Source organism: Pseudophryne corroboree, chromosome 3 (genome assembly GCF_028390025.1).
Source record: "Pseudophryne corroboree isolate aPseCor3 chromosome 3, aPseCor3.hap2, whole genome shotgun sequence".
NCBI lineage: Eukaryota > Metazoa > Chordata > Amphibia > Anura > Myobatrachidae > Pseudophryne > Pseudophryne corroboree.
The window spans coordinates 479,682,811-479,705,530 of NC_086446.1; the positions used below are offsets into that span (position 1 = coordinate 479,682,811).

General features: G+C 45.7%; 1 protein-coding gene across 1 annotated transcript in view; it reads left to right on the forward strand.

Moving 5' to 3' along the window:
- The first annotated feature begins 329 nt into the window (after positions 1-329).
- APOH (apolipoprotein H) overlaps positions 330-22,720 on the forward strand; it is a 204,785-nt gene continuing 182,394 nt past the window's right edge. The window contains exons 1-3 of the mRNA XM_063960836.1: positions 330-431; positions 18,594-18,770; positions 19,294-19,390. Of these exons, the coding sequence (XP_063816906.1) occupies positions 368-431; positions 18,594-18,770; positions 19,294-19,390 (338 nt within the window). The 5' untranslated portion in view covers positions 330-367. The remainder of the gene's footprint in view (positions 432-18,593; positions 18,771-19,293; positions 19,391-22,720) is intronic.

The following is a 22,720-nucleotide window of genomic DNA, read 5'->3' on the forward strand; positions in this document are numbered from 1 at the left end:
TGTTGGGATTTTGATGGTCGGGATGCTGCTGTCGGTATTCTGACCGCCGGCATCCCGTCCATCGGTATATCATACCAAATCCGCAAATTCCAATCATGCAGCCCTGTTACTGTCTTATTTCTTCATTCTAAGGAAGATCTGCTTGAGTTATATTTCAGTTTAACAAGTTATTTCTGTTTTGGGACAGTTTATTCTGTATAGTTCATGCCAAGCAGCTTAATAATTAAATGTTTTACTGAAATGTAACCTTTTGTATCATTAGGCAACATTTAATGTCAAGAAATCTAGTTAATATTTAAAGGAAACCATTTAAAAAGTCAATGACCATACTGCAGTTCAGGGCTCCTGTCGCTCAGCTCTTGGGACAATGTTACAATCATCATTCCTGATCGGTGTGTTCTGTCTACTTAGTTATGCTGCAGCAGGAAGAGGTAGGTCGTACCTACAATGCTCTGCATCAGTGGCAAACGCAGGATCTCTAGAGGGGGGTTTCCAAATGAAGTCTACAATCTCCTCTCCCACTCTGCGGAATATTAGAGCAAGTGTGGGAGTCTGGGGGAGTGGCAGAAAAACCTAGTAACGACCCTGGACATTAATGTAAACATTGGTCTTTTTATATACTGGATACTGTATAGAATAAAGTATTAATATCTAACACTATAGGTGGACTCTAACTATAGATGGACTCTAGTATAGGCTGTATCAAACATTTAAATAATATAAATAAGTGGTCAGGAAAAGGTTAAACATACCATAATAAATTAATATAAAAACATAATAGAAGCAATACTGCACTTTCTAAGCACACATTCTCCCACCTCATGATAAGGCTCCTGTCTCTACTTCCTAGTAGCGACTCCCTGGTCCAGTGCACTGATTGAGGATCCACTCACAGCAATCTTGCTAGGAGAAGCTGCTACTATTCGGCATGTGCAGTAGCTCTGTCCCTTAAACTGCACAATGTGGCTGCAGCTCTTGTAACTGTATTATAATTTATATACCATTGCTATTGTCATAATATGAGGCACTTGCCAAGGGGGGTTTCTGTGCAACCAGAACCTCCTCTCTCTCCTCACCCCTGCGTTTGCCTATGCGCATGCAACACTGCAGTGGTCTACTTTATGGTGTCAGGCCTGTTTCATCAATTACAAGTAACTGAACTTCTTCAGCTGTCGGACTACTATTAGAGAGGAGCACTGGATCTAATGATACACCTGAATCAGCAAATAAAATGGCCACTATTTATCCCTTACACAAAATAATATGAATATGTGTACTGCATGTGTGTTACATTAGGGTGTTAGTGCCTACTGTTCTCATTTTGAGATAAATGATGTTCGTATGTCCTGATCTTTGAAGTGTTCATGCTTTGCATAGGACTTTATTCATTTGGGGTGGCTGATTCAGTTGCACGCAAAGTGCGGTAGCCACATAAGCCAGATTTATTATCTCATACTAATGCCAGATTCTGTACAGGTAATGTGAGGACCCATGCATCTGCAAGCAGTAACCCACACTGCCCATTGTTTTTACACTTACCATCACAAACATCCTTCCAGTCTCTAAACACATGACTAACAATAGCACAAAGCTTTAGCTACTGCACACGTCCACATGGCAGTCCCATGATACTTCCACGGCATAGGCGAGCACATGGGGGGGTGCCTGCTGTGCACAGGCACCCCCTAATGTCCGGCACCCCCCACACCTGCTATAGCATAGTCACTGTGCTTCTGCTCCCCCCTGCAGCTCCCGCCTCCCGCCACGGATGATGTACACTATGCGCAGCAACTGTATAGCGGCCGCACAGACGGGTCTCACGTCAGGCTCCGCCTCTTGATGTGACATATTGGTGTCACATGGTGCTCCATCCCTTCTCACCTGGCTGCTCTCCTCCCGCCTGCGCTCTCAGTCAGTGTGCCCTGCCACTGCCGTCCCGCCAGAGCCGCAGGCCCAGCTCAGGCAGCGTTCCTCTCAGGAGGACTCTGAGCTGCTGCCAGAGTGGAGGATCTTTTATTTTATTATTTTTACTTTGTGTATATATATATATATATATATATATATATATATAAGCTGAGCCAAGCATTTAGTAGTTTCCTGAGTGCACCTATAGTGTATAGGTGCACTCAGGAAACTACTGAATGCTTGGCTCAGCTTATATATATATATATATATATATATATATATATAATAGAAATAGAACCAAAATAAAAAGAGTAAAATAAAAGAATGTCAGAGTCTCACCCTCTGGCATACACAAAAATGCACATATTCATATCAGCACATGCGCTATATGGTAAGCTCACCATTTGCATCCATTCCATGCACAAAGATCCATCCGACTTAAGATGGGTACACACTTAAATATATATCCAATCTGGCTGGTTAAGATGAAAATCTGGTAATGTGTAAATGATTTGCTCCCAAACACTGGAAAACAGGCAAAAATTAACCAATTTTTTTCCGATCAATTGTTTTTGTCCGTTTTCTGGCGTTTTAGAGAAAATGGTTCCTTGTCGTTTGCTCCCATACATTACCAGATTTTCATTCCAAACAGCCAGATTAGACCGATATAGAAAGTGTGAGTGCGCTGTCAACGGCAGCCGGTATGGGGGTGGTCAAACCCCTATAGATAAATGCAAAGAAAGAAATGGGATACTGGCGCCGGCAGTTGATCCAATAATTAATTATAGATTAATAGATTAGACCGATCTACTGTATCTTTAGGTGTGTGTAGCTTTAGAACGAGCCCCAGAGTTCTGATAGTAGCTACCTCCAGCTATGTTCACTTTGCACTCATAATGCACCTCTATATGAAATTAGGGGGGGTAATTCAGAGTTGATCGCATATTTTGCTATCGCAGCAAAATCTGTGACCATACTGCTCACATGCCGCCCAGCACAGGGCAACACCTACCAGCATGTGTGACTCCGCCACATGATGCTTTTGCAATTCAATTGTGATTACATCAAATAGAGGTAGACCCCTGCCTACCGGTACCATGTTTCCACTCGCAGGAAACACAGGCGGAGTCATCTAGCCACCTGCTTTTCCTTCTCCTCCTCCCCCCCCTCCCCCCAACACCACATTGCTGCCCCCGGACGCCCACCGCCTGTCAATCTCCATGTGATCACATCCTTCTGGTGAAGGGTCGCGCACGCGCACTGTAGCTGCTGTGCATGCGCAGAGCCCCTGAATGCGGCCGCTGGCTGCATTCAAGTCTGAATAAGGCCCTAGGTTCATAAATCCAACCTGTTAATTTTTCTCTCTATAGCTACAGTGTCAAGAGCCTTCTGAATTATTCCTGCATGACCCACTTATACTAAGAAGAGCACAGTGGGGTCTTGTACTGTATAGGCGTATTCTTTGAAATAGCCATTTTTTAATGTCACTGTTTTTCAAATCATTTTTTTCAATTAGAATTCTTCATTGTTTAGTTAGTAGACCTGAACGACCAGGGAGTATATATTGTTTACAATGGCGTGGTTTCCCAGAGGCACCAGTTATCGGATGCTTTAATCAACAGTTTTAAAATGCAATAGGAATAAATGCCAAATAAGCCTGATTTAGCATGAATTCCTGTTGCTGTTTTAAAACTATTGGTTAAAGCCTAAATTACAGTTAACCCTTACCGCTCTGAGTCAAAATTGCTTACCTGTCCCAGTAATATGTTATCAATAATTGAGGCAAAGTGACTTTATTTAAAAATAAAATAAAAAAATCATACTTTCGATTAGAGATGAGCGGGTTCGGTTCCTCGGGATCCGAACCCCCCGAACTTCACCCATTTTACACGGTTCCGAGGCAGACTCGAATCTTCCCGCCTTGCTCGGTTAACCAGAACGCGCCCGAACGTCATCATCCCGCTGTCGGATTCTCGCGAGATTCGTATTCTATATAAGGAGCCGCGCGTCGCCGCCATTTTCAATCGTGCATTGGAGATTGAACGGAGAGGACGTGGCAGCGTTCTCTCCCTGAAAAGCTCCGTAATCTGTGCTCAGTGTGCTGCAAATATCTGTGCTCAGCGTGTTGCAAATAATCTGTGCTCCGTGTGCTGAAAATATCTACATTCTCTGCCTGAAAACGCTCCATATCTGTGCTCAGTGTGCTGCAAATATCTGATCAGTGTGCTGCATTGTGGGGACTGGGGACCACCAGTATAAGTATATACATGATGTGGCCATTCACTGGTACCTGGTAACAGAATGTATACTGGATTCCCCCACAATGTAACTTTATATCTCTCATCTATATACATGATGTGGTCATTCACTGGTACCTGGTGACAGAACGTATACTGGATTCCCCACAATGTAACGTTATATCTGTCACCTATATTCATGATGTGGTCATTCACTGGTACCTGGTGACAGAACGTATAATGGATTCCCCCACAATGTAACTTTATATCTGTCACCTATATACATGATGTGGTCATTCACTGGTACCTGGTGACAGAATGTATACTGGATTCCCCCACAATGTAACTTTATATCTGTCATCTATATACATGATGTGGTCATTCACTGGTACCTGGTGACAGAACGTATACTGGATTCCCCCACAATGTAACTTTATATCTGTCACCTATATACATGATGTGGTTATTCACTGGTACCTGGTGACAGAACGTATACTGGATTCCCCCACAACAGTGGCGTCATGAGGTGGGTGCGGGGGGTGCGGCCCGCACCCGGGTGTCACCCTTCAATAGGGTGACACCAAAACGAGCCGCGCACTCACACGCACCCCCATCCCCTGACATGAGAAACACTGGTCTACGGCTGAGACCATGCCCCCTCCTTCCAGGCCCCGCCTCCTAAAAACCGACACTCTCACCTGTTTAGTGAGATCAGCAGGCAGCGCAGTACAGAGCCGTGCAGGCAGTGCAGTGGCCGACCCTCCCCTTTCCTCCAGAGTCCGGACACTCTCTCCTCACTCGGGTCCTGAGCCTGACACACACAAGCTCCGCCTCCCACACTATACTACAGGAGGAAGGAGCTGCTGGTGATGTGCTGCATGATGCCAGCCAGGTAACTTCTATAAATGCTCCATGATCAGCAGAATCGATTTATGAGGTGTGCGTGTGTGTGTATGAGGCTGAATGTGTTAATGGGCATTGGGATGTAGAAATTGTTGGGTTACTGAGTGTTAGGTGGGGGGGGGGAGCTAATTGGGGCTGTGTTAATGTAGTATGGGTGCCGCTTGTGACTGTAGTATGAGTGCTGTGTGAGCATAGTATGGGTGCCACTGTGTGAATGTAGTATGGGTGCTGTGTGAGAGTAGTATGGGTGCTGTGTGAATGTAGTGTGGGTGCTGTGTGAGAGTAGTATGGGTGCTGTGTAGTATGGGTGCTGTGTGAGCGTAGTATGGGTGCCGCTGTGTGAGTGTAGTATGGGTGCTGTGTGAGCGTAGTATGGGTGCCAATGTGTGAGTGTAGTATGGGTGCTGTGTGAGCGTAGTATGGGTGCAGCTGTGTGAGTGTAGTATGGGTGCTGTGTAGTATGGGTGCCGATGTGTGAGTGTAGTATGGGTGCTGTGTAGTATGGGTGCCGATGTGTGAGTGTAGTATGGGTGCTGTGTAGTATGGGTGCTGCTGTGTGAGTGTAGTATGGGTGCTGTGTGAATGAAGTGTGGGTGCTGTGTAAGAGTAGTATGGGTGCTGTGTAGTATGGGTGCTGTGTGAGCGTAGTATGGGTGCCGGTGTGAGTGTAGTATGGGTGCTGTGTGAGCGTAGTATGGGTGCCGATGTGTGAGTGTAGTATGGGTGCTGTGTGAGCGTAGTATGGGTGCAGCTGTGTGAGCGTAGTATGGGTGCCGCTGTGTGAGTGTAGTATGGGTGCCGCTGTGTGAGAGTAGTATGGGTGCCGCTGTGTGAGCGTAGTATGGGTGCTGGTGTGTGAGCGTAGTATGGGTGCTGCTGTGTGAGAGTAGTATGGGTGCCGCTGTGTGAGCGTAGTATGGGTGCTGCTGTGTGAGCGTAGTATGGGTGCTGTGTGAGCGTAGTATGGGTGCCGCTGTGTGAGAGTAGTATGGGTGCTGCTGTGTGAGCGTAGTATGGGTGCTGCTGTGTGAGTGAAGTATGAGTGCTGCTGTGAGCGTAGAGTGGGTGCTGCTGTGTGAGCGTAGTATGGGTGCTGTGTGAGCGTAGAGTGGGTGCTGCTGTGTGAGCGTAGTATGGGTGCTGTGTGAGCGTAGTATGGGTGCTGTGTGAGCGTAGTATGGGTGCTGCTGTGTGAGCGTAGTATGGGTGCTGCTGTGTGAGCGTAGTATGGGTGCTGTGTGAGCGTAGTATGGGTGCTGCTGTGTGAGCGTAGTATGGGTGCTGCTGTGTGAGCGTAGTATGGGTGCTGTGTGAGTGTAGTATGGGTGCTGTGTAGTATGGGTGCTGTGTGAGCGTAGTATGGGTGCTGCTGTGTGAGCGTAGTATGGGTGCTGTGTGAGCGTAGTATGTGTGTGAGCGTAGTATGGGTGCTGTGTGAGCGTAGTATGGGTGCTGCTGTGTGAGCATAGTATGGGTGCTGTGTGAGCGTAGTATGGGTGCTGCTGTGTGAGCGTAGTATGTGTGTGAGCGTAGTATGGGTGCTGCTGTGTGAGCGTAGTATGTGTGTGAGCGTAGTATGGGTGCTGTGTGAGCGTAGTATGGGTGCTGCTGTGTGAGCGTAGTATGTGTGTGAGCGTAGTATGTGTGTGAGCGTAGTATGGGTGCTGTGTGAGCGTAGTATGTGTGTGAGCGTAGTATGGGTGCTGCTGTGTGAGCGTAGTATGTGTGTGAGCGTAGTATGGGTGCTGTGTGAGCGTAGTATGGGTGCTGCTGTGTGAGCGTAGTATGTGTGTGAGCGTAGTATGGGTGCTGTGTGAGCGTAGTATGGGTGCTGCTGTGTGAGCGTAGTATGTGTGTGAGCGTAGTATGTGTGTGAGCGTAGTATGGGTGCTGTGTGAGCGTAGTATGGGTGCTGCTGTGTGAGCGTAGTATGTGTGTGAGCGTAGTATGGGTGCTGCTGTGTGAGCGTAGTATGTGTGTGAGCGTAGTATGGGTGCTGTGTGAGCGTAGTATGGGTGCTGTGTGAGCGTAGTATGGGTGCTGCTGTGTGAGCGTAGTATGTGTGTGAGCGTAGTATGGGTGCTGTGTGAACGTAGTATGGGTGCTGTGTGAGTGTAGTGTGGGTGCTGCTGTGAGGGAAGCTTTATGGGAGCTGAAAGGGTGGGTGGATGAATGTGCTAATGGGTGTTGGGAGGAGGGATTGATAATGAATTGGGGAGAGATGTGGTAATGGATGTACGTGGATGGAGTGCTTCAGTAATGGGTTCTTGGACAGGGATATGTTTGCGGTTGCTGTGTAGGGGAGATTAATCAGTGCCACCACCAAGTACATCTAATGCCACCTCTAAGACACCACATGATACCACATATCCCCACATGTCACCACCAAGATGCCACATTTCACCACAACACCACAATTCACCACATGACACCACATTTCAATACATGATACCCCATATCCCCACATGTCACCACATGACACCACATTTCAATACATGATACCCCATATCCCCACATGTCACCACATGACACCACATTTCAATACATGATACCCCATATCCCCACATGTCACCACATGACACCACATTTCAATACATGATACCCCATATCCCCACATGTCACCACATGACACCACATTTCAATACATGATACCCCATATCCCCACATGTCACCACATGACACCACATTTCAATACATGATACCCCATATCTCCACATGTCACCACATGACACCACATTTCAATACATGATACCCCATATCTCCACATGTCACCACATGACACCACATTTCAATACATTATCCCCACATGTCACCACATGACACCACATTTCAATACATGATACCCCATATCCCCACATGTCACCACATGACACCACATTTCAATACATGATACCCCATATCCCCACATGTCACCACATGACACCACATTTCAATACATGATACCCCATATCCCCACATGTCACCACATGACACCACATTTCAATACATGATACCCCATATCCCCACATGTCACCACATGACACCACATTTCAATACATGATACCCCATATCCCCACATGTCACCACATGACACCACATTTCAATACATGATACCCCATATCCCCACATGTCACCACATGACACCACATTTCAATACATGATACCCCATATCCCCACATGTCACCACATGACACCACATTTCAATACATGATACCCCATATCCCCACATGTCACCACATGACACCACATTTCAATACATGATACCCCATATCCCCACATGTCACCACATGACACCACATTTCAATACATGATACCCCATATCCCCACATGTCACCACATGACACCACATTTCAATACATGATACCCCATATCCCCACATGTCACCACATGACACCACATTTCAATACATGATACCCCATATCCCCACATGTCACCACATGACACCACATTTCAATACATGATACCCCATATCCCCACATGTCACCACATGACACCACATTTCAATACATGATACCCCATATCCCCACATGTTACCACATGACACCACATTTCAATACATGATACCCCATATCCCCACATGTCACCACATGACACCACATTTCAATACATGATACCCCATATCCCCACATGTCACCACATGACACCACATTTCAATACATGATACCCCATATCCCCACATGTCACCACATGACACCACATTTCACCAGCTGAGCTGCGGTTAAGTACGCTGCTCATGTATTCCTATGGGTGCTTGTACTTAGACGCACACGTGCACCCTAGTCGTGATTGACGCAAATATGCCAAGCTGCAGGATGGAAGTGTGTAGGGGCAGGGCAATTAAAGGAAGGCTCTTGATACAACCCATGATGCAGATCACACCACCACACCACACCACTGGTCATGCCCCCCACATCACTAGTCACATCCCCTGCGGCAGCACACAATAGGCCTTTCATGAATTTCAGCTCCAGGCCCATGTGAACCTTAATCTGGCACTGGCTATGACATCAGTCTTCGTGATGTTACCATGCCCGCCAGCGCCGCTAGCAATACTGGGAGGGAGAAGTGGGAGGAGACTGCATTCTGTAGTGCTGCCGCTGCATTACAATAGGGAGGACCTGTAAAGCAGTGTGCAGTTCATTGAACTTGGAGTCTCCTGCTGGCTGCTGCTGTCACTCCCTGGCTGGCTGTCAGTCGTTTCAGCTGCCAGTTTGGAGCAGCAGAGCGTACCGTAGCACGCTCCCACTACACAGACAGAAATAGAACGCCTCAATTGTGGACGCAGACAGCGGGAGAGTGATGCTCCCACTGCCCAGAGCAGTAAGGGGGAATAATAAGGGGTAGTGGGAAGCAGTGCTCCAGCTACCCGTAATTTTTGCTTTAATGTTTGGGTCGCTAGCGGGTGCGTGTGTATGCACTCATCCATGACTGTTGACATATCAATGGATTTTGGGCCTAATTCAGCATCAGTAGTAGTTTTGCTAAAAGTAGCAAAACTACAACTGCTTTCTCTAGCATGTGGGGGGGCTCCCCAGCACAGGTTAAGGGCACCCCACATGCCAAGTCCGCGCCCCCCCCCCCCCCGCTGATATGCGAGCGCATTGCTATACATAGATGCGCTCGCATTTTAAGGGTAGCCCTCTCCCTCCGCAGCCTAGCTGTAAAGGCAGTCGCCTGGCCGCCATCTTTTGGGTCGCAGCGGCTGCGTGTGCTGTCATGCAGCCACTGCAGCCCGCCCCACATATGGTCCAGAAACGTCTGCGTTGTCCGGACCACGCCCCTGAAACGGTCCATCGACGCCCCGTCACCACCCCCCGCCAAGATTCCGTGTGGTATAATATGGGAGGAAGTACGTGGGGGGTGACACCATGAGTTACCACACCGGGTGACACCAACCCTAGTGACGCCTCTGCCCCACAATGTAACTTTATATCTGTCATCTATATACATGATGTGGTCATTCACTGGTACCTGGTGACAGAACGTATACTGGATTCCCCACAATGTAACGTTATATCTGTCACCTATATACATGATGTGGTCATTCACTGGTACCTGGTGACAGAACGTATACTGGATTCCCCCACAATGTAACTTTATATCTGTCACCTATATACATGATGTGGTCATTCACTGGTACCTGGTGACAGAACGTATACTGGATTCCCCCACAATGTAACTTTATATCTGTCACCTATATACATGATGTGGTCATTCACTGGTACCTGGTGACAGAACGTATACTGGATTCCCCCACAATGTAACTTTATATCTGTCATCTATATAATAATTATAGTAGTACAGTACAGTAGGCCATTGCTGTATCTTGCAGCTCTGTGTCACTGCAAGTATCCATTCCATATCTGTGCGGCATTTTTGTGAGCAGTATATATATATATATATATATATATATATAGTATTACAGTGCAGCATTTTGGTGACTAACAGTATATAGTTGTACAGTAGGCCATTGCTGTATCTTGCAGCTCTGTGTCACTGCAAGTATCCATTCCATATCTGTGCGGCATTTTTGTGAGCAGTGTATATAGTATTACAGTGCAGCATTTTGGTGACCCAACAGTATATAGTTGTGTACAGTAGGCCATTGCTGTATCTTGCAGCTCTGTGTCACTGCAAGTATCCATCCATTCCATTTTCTTCCAGTGATTTGGACCAATATTACCATTGATTAGAACGAATAATTCCATTGATTTTGCATCATGTGCTGTTTGGGGGCCAATTTTTTGAAGTGCCATCCTGTCTGACACTGCAGTGCCACTCCTAGATGGGCCAGGTGTTTGTGCCGCCCTCTTGGGTCGCTTTGCTTACTCATCCAGCGACCTCGGTGCAAATTTTAGGACTAAAAATAGTATTGTGAGGTGTTCAGAATAGACTGGAAATGAGTGGAAATTGTGGTTATTGAGGTTAATAATACTATAGGATCAAAATTACCCCCAAATTCTATGATTTAAGCTGTTTTTAAGGTTTTTTTGAAAAAAAAAAACACCCGAATCCAAAACACACCCGAATCCGACAAAAAATTTTCAGGGAGGTGTTGCCAAAACGCGTCTGAATCCAAAACACGGCCACGGAACCGAATCCAAAACCAAAACACAAAACCCGAAAAATGTCCGGTGCACATCTCTACTTTCGATGCTTATTAGTCAGTAGACTCTTGGGGATAAATTTACTAAAATTGGACTTTTATTTAAGATGGGATGTTGCCCATATCAACCAATCATATTCCAGGTATTATCTTTTAGAAAGTGCTAGATAAATGAGAAGTAGAATCTGATTGGTTGCTATGGGCAACATCCCATCTTAAATAGAACTCCCATCTTAGTAAATTTACTCCTTAGGGACTGATTCTGAGTCAGGCACACTGTCTATGCAGTTGGTTTCACAGTGCATGTGTCTCGATGTCTGTGCAGTACATAATTGGACGCAGGATCTGTGGATTTTAGTGGGTATTCCTGGGATGTCACGAAAATGGCGAAGCCCATACGAATGTGCTGCTGAGTCTGGTTGCGTCCAAATACGTACAGCCGCTCATACAGGAGAAACTGTACTTGCCATAGGACTAGTGCAAGTTTTGATGGTGCACTGATGGTGCATCTAAAGATGCACCGTAAGTGTCTGAAGATGCTGCAAGTGGGTGCCTCAGTTGTGACTGCGCAAAAGATGCACAGTCGCTCATACCGGAGGCCATACTCAGGCAGAGAGATTGTATTTGCCACAGGACAAGTGGAAGTTTTGATGGTGCAACTGATGGTGACATCTTAAGACACACAGTGAAGAAAATGTACTGACTCAAGACGCTGCAGTGGGTGTCTCAGTTGTGACTGCGTCAAAAGACATAGCTGTGGCTGCATCTGCTTCCAAATCAGAATCAGGCACTTAGTCCCCTTCCTCAGAATCCTACTTTGTTGTCTGAATTAACCCAGATTCACTTGCTCTTCTCTCCCCCCGTGTATCCATGAAGCTGCTAGGCGGTATGATAACACTGGACAAATATAGGATAAACAACACCAATGACGTGTGCAGAGTTGGATTGTGAAACACATTTGGGCCTGTTATATGTTGGAAAAAGAATGACAAACAGAGCTAAAAGTTCTTTGATCATTTTGTTTTAGTATCAACATCATTTTAGATCAAAGTGCGTTTAGATTAAAAATGTGAGAGCCTTTTTATTTTTAAAAAACAATTTATATGATATAAACGAACAGTCAACAGAATAGGAAAGAAATGATTTGAAGTCTCCAGCCAAGAATAATTGCAGTCTCTGCAACATTATTTAGAGTATCAAACACTTTTAATAATAGCAGAAAGCTGGCCATACACTAGACCAATTATCATCAAACCATCCCACTTGTCTGTCCAGCTAAAACGGTGCTACATACACCTAACCAACTTTGTCAGTCAACTTCTCTCTAACTACAGTGTCTGCCTACTTCTGCTTGTTTTTTTTGTATAACTATGATTTTAAATAAAACAAGTTTGTTATTTTTCAAATTTTTATAAGCTAAACTACCGGTCCCAGCAAGTCGCAGCTACCAAGACAAGTTGGCATTTAGAAAGCCACAATTGTAAACTTGCCCTGGCACCAGGACCAGCTGAAACTAATAGTATGCAAAAAAATAATAATAAAAAAATTGTTGGCTGATTGGAACGATAATCTGTCAGGGGGTCATTCAGGTGCAGACGCAAAACAGAGGTTGTATGATCAACATTCTTGCACTGCACATACGTACGAGCCGCAGTGTGCATGCACAACGAGTGATTTGCGCATGCAGTCGCAGGAAGATTTTAGTTGCAAAGTGAGTGACAGGAAGTCAGTGTTTGTGGGTGGTAACTGGGAGTGGGCAGGCAAACTCAGGCAAGTCATCGCCATTCAGATGGCGTTTTCTGGGCATGCATATTAACAGCTGCGATCACACTTGCTACTGAAGATGTCTGTGCATCCCGGGAGAGCAGCCCAGCCCAGCCGTGGTGACAGTGACTCGATGAGCGACATTGTTAGCAATATTTCTGCAATCATGCAGCGCCATACACAAAAGATGCGATCACAGTGGGCGTCCTTTTGCACGGGTTACATTCTGACTATATTAGCATTTAGCATATAATCGCAATTGCCTACGGCAACTCATTGCAACAGGAGTAGGAAGAGTAACCGCACATGAATGACCCCCTTAGTGTTTGGTCTACTTAAGTGTAAAAACTTGCTTCACCTAATGTATGCTTGGAGGTAATGCTACTGTTTTTGATATATGCACCTACTGTAAATATAATTATTTACATGCATAATTCCTCTACATATATTCTGTGCGCATATATGTCCAACTCTAAGGACGGGACTCAGAAAATGCTGTTTTGCCAGCATTTCTCATATGCACCAAGCTGAGGAATGTTCTTGGACCCAGTAGGCAACGCCATCTGTAGAGGGCATTGCCTTAATAGAGGCCTATGGGCTTATTTTTGCAATGTGTACTGAGAGGGATTTAAACGGATCCCTCCCAGTGTCCCCTGTGGTGCGCACGTCTTCTGACACATGCGAAGAAGGTCCCCCAGGTCATAAACCTAGAAGTCTTAGTATCGCAAAGGATATGCTGTATGCGTGAATTTTTTTTATTATCTTCTCTTATTGGGAGAGCTGTCCTTTATGGGGGTTTTAAAACATAAAGCACCACTATGCTTGTGATGGGTGGAGGGATGCTGCTTGATGCATCCTGCCTTAAATGAGCCCAGAATGGTGAGCAGTGAAAAAACACTTCTTATGGCCTCCATACATCAGCAATTTATTGCTGCAACTCCCAGATCCCACAACAGCTGGGTTGAGGAATCTGGAACATTAAACATGTTTAAAAATCCCGATTCCCAGACATCTGGAATCAGGCATTTTTAACATATTTAATTCTCTGACAGAACACCGATCTTTGCTGGCCGCCGATCGGCGGATCCGGTGGGTCAGGGAATCACGGCTGCATAAGTAGGGGGGGACATTATTTAGAACAGCTAACTGCAAGTTTTATGCATGTGTTTCTTTTTTATCCTTTTTAAATTCTCAAATAGTAACATTTTGGAATTGAGTTTTTTTAAGACAAAACTTAACGGTTTGTTAAATGTTACAATAATTATGGGGATCATTCCGAGTTGTTCTCTACCTGCTTTCGTTCGCTCTGCAGCGATGAGGCAAAAAATTGGCACTTCTGCGCATGCGTATGCAGCACAATGCGCACACGCGGCGTACTTTTACAACGGGCGATGTAGTTTCACACAGGGTCTAGCGAAGCTTTTCAGTCGCACTGCTGACCGCAGAGTGATTGACTTGAAGTGGGCGTTTCTGGGTGCCAACTGATCGTTTTCAGGGAGTGTTTGAAAAAACGCAGGCGTGCCAGGAAAAACGCAGGCGAACACAGGGCGTGTGCGTGATGTCAAAACAGGAACTAAATAGTCTGCAGTGATCGCAAGCGCTGAGCAGGTATTGAGCTACTCTGAAACTGCACAAAAAAACTTTGCCGCCACTCTGCGATCCTTTTGTTTGCACTTCTGCTAAGCTAAAATACACTCCTAGTGGGAGGCGGCATAGTGTTTGCACGGCTGCTAAAAACAGCTAGCGAGCAAACAACTCGGAATGACCACCTATATTTCCTGGAATAATTTCCGTAGTTTACTTGTGGACAACCCTCCTTAAATAACATGCCACCCATCCCATACAGCAGGGGTGGGCAAAGTACGGCCCGCGGGCCGGATGCGGCCCGCGAACTGAACCTGCCCGGCCCCCTACCTCCCTTCAGTGTGCAATGACAAGCGGCCCGACTGGCTGAGCTGCTTGTCATTGCACTGCATTACCTCCCAGCCATCGGCGCCACTGAGGAAGCTTGGTCACGTTGGGTACCGCTGGCCGGATTACCGTGACCTCAGGTGCTGTTGGGGGAGAAGCCAAAGGTAGAACCTCAGCGTGGATGTGGGTGGCGTGCGGCAGGCAGTTTGAATACATGCAGCAGCACAGGCACATCACCTTCTGTGCTCGGGAAAGTGCACCTAAGTAAGGTACATGCTTGGAGGGAGGGGATAGAGGGGAGGGAAGATGATAACTGTTATGTAGCCCATACACTTGTGTGATATCAGGTACAATCCTTCGATTTCGACCACATCTGTGAGATAAATTGAAGGATTGTATGCACATTTTAGGTACCATGCGACGCGATGCGTGGTCACGATATTTTCTGTGCGGCCCTCGAGTATTCGCTGGAAAGTGTAAGTAACCCCCAGCTGAAATAATTGCCCACCCCTGCCATACAGGTAATGTTTTAATGTCTGTGCTATATCTAGGAGCAGGTGCCCCCAGGTTTTACTAGAGAACTAGACAAATCAGGGGGCTTCTGCAAGTGAGCAGGATCAAAGAAAAATAACCTCTTTGTAGCGGCAGGAACCCCTGATTTGAATTGGTACAGATCAAGGAACACCACAGGAACACACTGGAAAATTGAAGGCGTGCTGAGGAAGACAGGCTACCACTGAGAGTCGGTGTTAGTGTAATCAGGACACAGCAGATGAATGTGAATAGATCTGGCTGGGCTGACTGGTGCTTAATGATGCACAGGTTCACACAAGATCCAGAATGGTACTAGCAGAACTGTCTGGTACTCAGGAATTTGTGATTTGCACTCAGCTGAACTGATTAGCACTTAAAGGGAGCACTGCTTACACAGGAGTCTGTGGATGGTTTTAGCAGACTTGAATGGAACTTGAAGAATACAATAATGCACAGGAGGCTATGTGCAGTGCTCAGCAGAACTGGCTAGCACTGGAGAAATAAACAGTTTATACAGAAGTCCAGAAAAATATTCAGCAGGACTGTCTGAAACCTGAAGCACACAACAATGCACAGGGGTGTGTGGTTAGCACTCAGCAGGACTGGTTAGCATTGGAGTAACACATCAGCTGATTGAATATGCTGCACTGTGGAAACAATCTCTGGATACTGCATACTGCAATTTAGCAGGCAGGATACAGCAGGAGTGGTGTTGCTAATGAGCAGTGTCCAGAGAGAGACATACGGTATATAAAAAGAGGTTGTGGAAAACTCTTTGTTCTATAAGGGATGCACAGCTCCTGTGGTATTGATTTCAATGAGACAGTCTTGATTTGAGGTCTTTGATGGCACAAAGATTGGCTGGAAGTAGGTGGGGATTCACAAAAGTGAACATGTCTGCAGATCAGAGGAGGGGTTTATTCTGTTTAACATTTAGAAATGTTGGAGGTATGGAATTAGATTATGACCTATTAAGGACTAAAGCTATTTTTTTCAAAATATCCATCTTAAGATGGACTGTTGTGGAACTTTGAAAGTTTCCCAACTTTGAAGTTCTCCTCTCTGGGAGAAGCCCGGAAAGGTGATTCAGCTGGCCTGTTCGAATCGTGGAGTAGAGAGGTGGAGATAAAAATGACATTGTAGCACCATTTCGCCCCACCTTCTCCATACACACATGCGTATCCTTGTATTTTATCCTCATCCTGCCCACTTTCCTAGGAAGTGGACAGGATGTGGGGTATCCGCCTTCTTTCCAGGGGTGCTGGAGACTACCTGCAAAATTGTGAGTCTGCCGCAATTTTCATTAGAGTAGGGAAATATGCTACACAATAAAAATGTGGTGGCTCATGAGTTCATGTTTGTAAACTTTGCTCTTTTTTGAGATGTTTGAAGAATCAGGGAAAGGGGTATCTTTTACAAGGAACACTGTGTAAAACAACTGTTAGTACTATCGAAATACAGGCCAGTTAGGAAAGGTGCATTTGACATTATCAACAGCAAACATAGGACCTGATTCAGAGGTGCACATAATGTTGATGTCGGACGCAGTGAAACGACTGCATGTTTGTTTACAGCTGGAGAGGCTCCGGTGTCTTAGGAGAGCCGCTCAGCCTGAGACAGCAGAGGGTTGCTCAGATGTCCGATGTGCGTCTGATGCTCCGACTTATGTGCGCAAGCTGCAGATGTGATATGCTGGCAGTAAGCATCTCTGTAAATGAGACGGCGGCTGAACCATTAGCAGATTTTCACAAGTCCCTGCAACTCTGAATCAGACCCATTGTTCCATAATAATCTTCCTTTAAGTATTTGGGGCAGATGTACTAAGTCTTGGAGAGTGATAAAGTCGAGAGAGATAAAGGGGTCTATTCATAAAGCAGTGAAAAGTGTGGAAAAGTGAGCCAGTGGAGAAGTTGCCCATGGCAACCAATTAGCATTGAAGTAACATTTATAAATTTATATTTGCATACTATACAATTGTTTGGAGCAGCTGATTGGTTGCCATAGGCAACTTCTCCACAGGCTCAGTTCTCCACTCTTTTCACTGCTTCATGAATAGACCCCAAAGTACCAACTAGCTTGTAACTGCCAGTTTTCAAACAGGGAGGGCAGATATATTAAACCTGGAGAAGTGACAAAGAAGTGATAGAGGTGATAAGTGGAAGATGATAACGCACCAGCCAATCAGCTCCTAACTGTCAAGTGACAGGCTGGGTTTGAAAAATGACAGGAGCTTACTGGCTGGTGCGTTATAACAGTCCACTTATCACCTCTTTATGACTTCTTTATCACTTCTCCAGGCTTAATACATCTGATCCACACCCTGTGACTGGCAGTTAGGAGTTGATTGGCTGGTATTTTATCACTGTCCACTTTATTTCTCTCCAAGGCTTAATACATCTGCCCCAAAGTTGTCTGGTATCACCTTCACAACTAGAAAAGCACTTTTGCTGAAGGGCGCATATACTATGCAAAAGAGAATAAGATCATACACTAAAATGCCTCTCTTATGCCGAATAAACACTACAGTGACAGAGATTCGTTCCGACGTCGGAACAAATTCCCGTCAGCCTTAGATCGTGTGTACACACTGGGGCGAATGAGATTTAGCAATGCTAATAAAACAAACATGTTCCGTCCTTCATTAGCATACTACAGGACTCTAGCGACAATGCTTGGTTGGACGTGCAGCACATTCAACCAAGCATCTGACGCTAGTGACCGTGGGAGCGCACAATCTCCCTGTACACACTGAGCGATGTATGCAATATGTTGTTACGAAACGGCATATCATGCTGACATCGGTCTAGTGTGTACCCGGCTTTAAGAGAAGGATATTTAGGTCAGACTGATATGCAGTCTTTGTCATGTCATTGCTAAAATGTCATCAAGGGTCTTCATTGTTTATCCCTGAGCTGGTGATTCATGCATGGTAAAGGAAAACTAAACATATTCATTCTGCAGAAGGTGAAGCTTGTCACAGAGCAAGAGTAAGGTGCACACTCAGGATATTTAATAAAATGATTCATTTCGTTTTTGTAATCACATTGTTTAACTACTCATGTTTTCACTATGCTTTCTTTGCACCTACTGTACACTGTTAAACATTTTTTTAAATGCCCTGCACTGTAATCAATTGATATGAAGATAAATTAAGTCTTCACACATGGTATAGTAAGGAAATTCGGAGTCTGATGGATTTTAGTCAGAATTTGTCTTTTTCCAACATGGTTTGATTAATTCTTAATATGTTCTAGTGTGTGCCAGGCCCAGAGAGGTGCAATATTCTGTGTACAGACCGGGCAAGGTACTGTATGAACCACGGGATACTGTCACGTATTCCTGTGTCCCGGGCTATATCAAGGATTCTGGAAATGATAAAGCTGTGTGTTTAACAGTTGGAAACTGGGAACATGCCACATTAAAATGCAAACGTGAGTAAAAATGCATTATCAACACCATCGTACATCTGTGACATCACAGTAGTAGCCTTTATATTTACAGACAGTGTCAGGAGCCATCTTAATTTTGACACTATGAGAATAATGCCCAAATCAGTTTCTTCCCATAATATATATATATATATATATATATATATATATATATATATATATATATATATATATATATATATATATATATATAGTTAGATTGCTGCTATTCCCTCTGATTTACATAGAGTGCCAGAAGCTACCTTTATCTCCATACTGCCAAAGATGGTCAATATACACTTCATTCCACTGTACAACAAATGATTATCTATGGGTTGAGAACACACATTGGTGGGAGTTACCTGTTCCGTCATTCTCTGTTGTCTTTAGAGGTTAATTTTCTACTTTATATACAGTAGTATTTGGTATAAAAGGTACATAAAAATACAAGTGGCTAAATCTTTGTTATGTATTTACTGATCTTAAGAGTGCACTAAAGGTAACTGTTGGTTTCATGTTTACACAGCGAGGCAATGCCCAAAGCCTGGCCCTCTAGCCAATGGGAAGATAGAATACACAGACCTAACTCATCAAAGTGTGATATATTTTTCATGCAACAAAGGGTGAGTCTGTGAAGCAGAAATAACCAACATTGAAAGCAGATAATTCAGCAAAGACCTTATTAATTTACTACTGTGTATCTATTTATAAGGCTCAATCAATTAGGGCCAGAATCCATTATTGTATTGTCAATCATCTGAGGATGTTGTTTCTCCGGATGAACTGGACAAAAATAATGAATATATATATATATATATATATATATATATATATATATATATACACACACACTATTCTCTATAGCACAGATTTTATTTTTCAATATATTGTATGATTATTGGTTTTAAAGAATACAATACAAAATAGTCAAGTAAGCGGTATATTCAGATACATAGTAAAAAATATACATGACATGGGCTAATCCTAAAAATGCATTCAAAACATGTCAAAAAATATCATATCGCCAGTATCCAAAAATAAGCAAGTATATAATTCAAACAAATATATCTACTCCATACCTGGAAAGGACCCGAAAGGTCAGTATTCAATGAGTGTCCAAATCCGACTGTCGGATTTGGCCGCTCCCGACAAGTCTCACAAGTACCTGGGGAGGCTGGGGAGGCAGACGCCGCTCAAACCCCGTGCTGTCAAGTCCGGCGGCCGGGTCCGCTATGCTAAGCGCCGGTGTCCGTGCTGCTGCCACTACCGTGGTGCTGCCACTACTCACCCATCCCCGCTCCTCACATGGTCCCCGTTCCTCCGTCTCATCTCCCCGGTTCTGACAATGTCAATCTGACTTTAAAAAAAGTCTGATTAACATTGTCGAAACCAGGGACAAAACCTGTCGGATTTGGCCATGGAACACGTAGATCCGCGGCTAATCCGACAATCCACGTGGTTTCAGGCATTGACTAGGTCAGAACACCTTCCGACTTAAACCTGCCGGACACTGCCGTCTTCCCAACAAGACGGAAGTTTCCGACAGGTATTGAATATACCCCAAAGTATGAAAGAACAAACAAAAATCTAACAAAAGCAAAGACAACACACAATAAGGGTGGAGGTATGAGACAAAAGGGGAGGTTGAAAGAAAAAAAGGAGGGGGGGGGGGGGGGAGTTGGAGCCCCAGAATGCACATATAGAGAATAATTGAAAAAGGCCAGCCTTCTGCAGAAGCGACTATAAAACGTGCTGTCAGAAGAGAGAAAAGAAATAAAGGAACCTGAGCTCAGGCAAAAGATAGAGATACAGTTGTGAGGATTTAAATTCCTGACAAGGGTGCCAAGTAGCAGTGAACTCCTGATTCCTCTCCGGGGTCACTCGGAGGTTCTCCATAGATATATACTGTGCATGTCTAAACAGGCAAACTATTCTTTAAGGGTGGGGAAAGAAGAAGATCGCCAGCAAACCGGAATCACAGCCTTCGCGGCACTGTTATGGAACTTTAATAGGGATATTTATACTGTAAGTTACCAGAGGGCCAGGGTATGAGTTGAGGAGATAGACAGAAGGGTCAGAAGGAGTCTCCTCTCCCACTGTTGACTTGGATATAGATATCACTTGGTTCCATAGAGGCTGTAAGATCCAGCAGTCCCAACAAATGTGTAACGGGGAGCCAACCTCTACATTACAAAGTCAGTATCTGTCCGCCACCCCAGGAAACATCCTAGCCAGAGCAGGGGTTAAAGTGAGCCGGAACGGGACGGAACTGCGGTCTGTCAGTTCCACTTGGAGACGGAATGCAGTTCCACCTCCTCCGGCTCACCTTACCCGATGTGTGCCCGACGCCGCAGGGAGATGCCGGGCGCCCGCTGAGATTGTGTTACCAGCGGGCACCCGGCTGCCTCTCACAATGGAAGCTGGCGACAGGAGCTCACTACTGAGCTCCGGCTTCCGGCTCTGTCAGTGTGCGCTATAGGAAAGACGTCATGACGTCTCTCCAATAGTGCAGAGGAGCGGACACCGGAAGGACCACAGCGGTCGAACGTGGGAGCGGGGCTTGGTGAGTATTGTTTTATTCATTTCTCTAACGTCCTAGTGGATGCTGGGGACTCCGTAAGGACCATGGTGGAATAGACGGGCTCCGCAGGAGACAGGGCACTTTAAGAAAGAATTAGGATACTGGTGTGCAATGGCTCCTCCCTCTATGTCCCTCCTCCAGACCTCAGTTTGAATCTGTGCCCGGACGAGCTGGGTGCACCTTAGTGAGCTCTCCTGAGCTTGCTAAATAGAAAGTATTTTATTAGGATTTTTTATTTTCAGAGAGATCTGCTGGCAACAGACTCTCTGCTACGTGGGACTGAGGGGAGAGAAGCAGCCCTACTCACTAGAAGATAGGTCCTGCTTCTTAGGCTACTGGACACCATTAGCTCCAGAGGGATCGTACACAGGAACGCACCCTTGGTCGTCCGATCCCGGAGCCGCGCCGCCATCCCCCTCGCAGAGCCAAAAGACAGAAGCCGGCGTGTGAAGCAAGAAGACTTCGAAATCGGCGGCAGAAGACTCCAGTCTTCATCTGAGGTATCGCACAGCGCTGCAGCTGTGCGCCATTGCTCCCACACTAAACCCACACACTCCGGTCACTGTAGGGTGCAGGGCGCAGGGGGGGGCGCCCTGGGCAGCAATTAGGTACCTCTTGGCAAAAGCAGCATATATACAGTTGGGCACTGTATATATGCATGAGCCCCCGCCATTATTTTTACACAAAACGCGGGACAGAAGCCCGCCGCTGAGGGGGCGGGGCTTCTTCCTCAGCACTCACCAGCGCCATTTTCTCTCCACAGCTCCGCTGAGAGGACGCTCCCCAGGCTCTCCCCTGCAGAATCACGGTAGAAAGAGGGTAAAAAGAGAGGGAGGGGCACATAAATTTGGCGCAAAAACAATTATACAGCAGCTACTGGGTTAACACTAAGTTACTGTGTGACTCCTGGGTAATATAGCGCTGGGGTGTGTGCTGGCATACTCTCTCTCTGTCTCTCCAAAAGGCCTTGTGGGGGAACTGTCTTCAAATAGAGCATCCCCTGTGTGTGTGGTGTGTCGGTACGCTTGTGTCGGCATGTTTGACGAGGAAGGCTATGTGGAAACAGAGCGGGTTCAAATGAATGTGGGGTTGCCGCCGACGGCGCCGACACCCCGATTGGATGGATATGTGGAAGGTTTTAAATGATAATGTTAATTCCTTGCATAAAAGGTTGGATAAAGCTGAAGCCTTGGGACAGTCAGGGTCTCAACCCATGCCTAATCCTACAGCGCAGAGGCCGTCAGGGTCTCAGAAGCGCCCACTATCCCAAATTGTTGACACAGATATCGACACGGATTCTGACTCCAGTGTCGATGGCGATGATGCAAAGTTGCAGCCTAAAGGCAAAAAAGGCAAGAGGTGACCTTTCCCC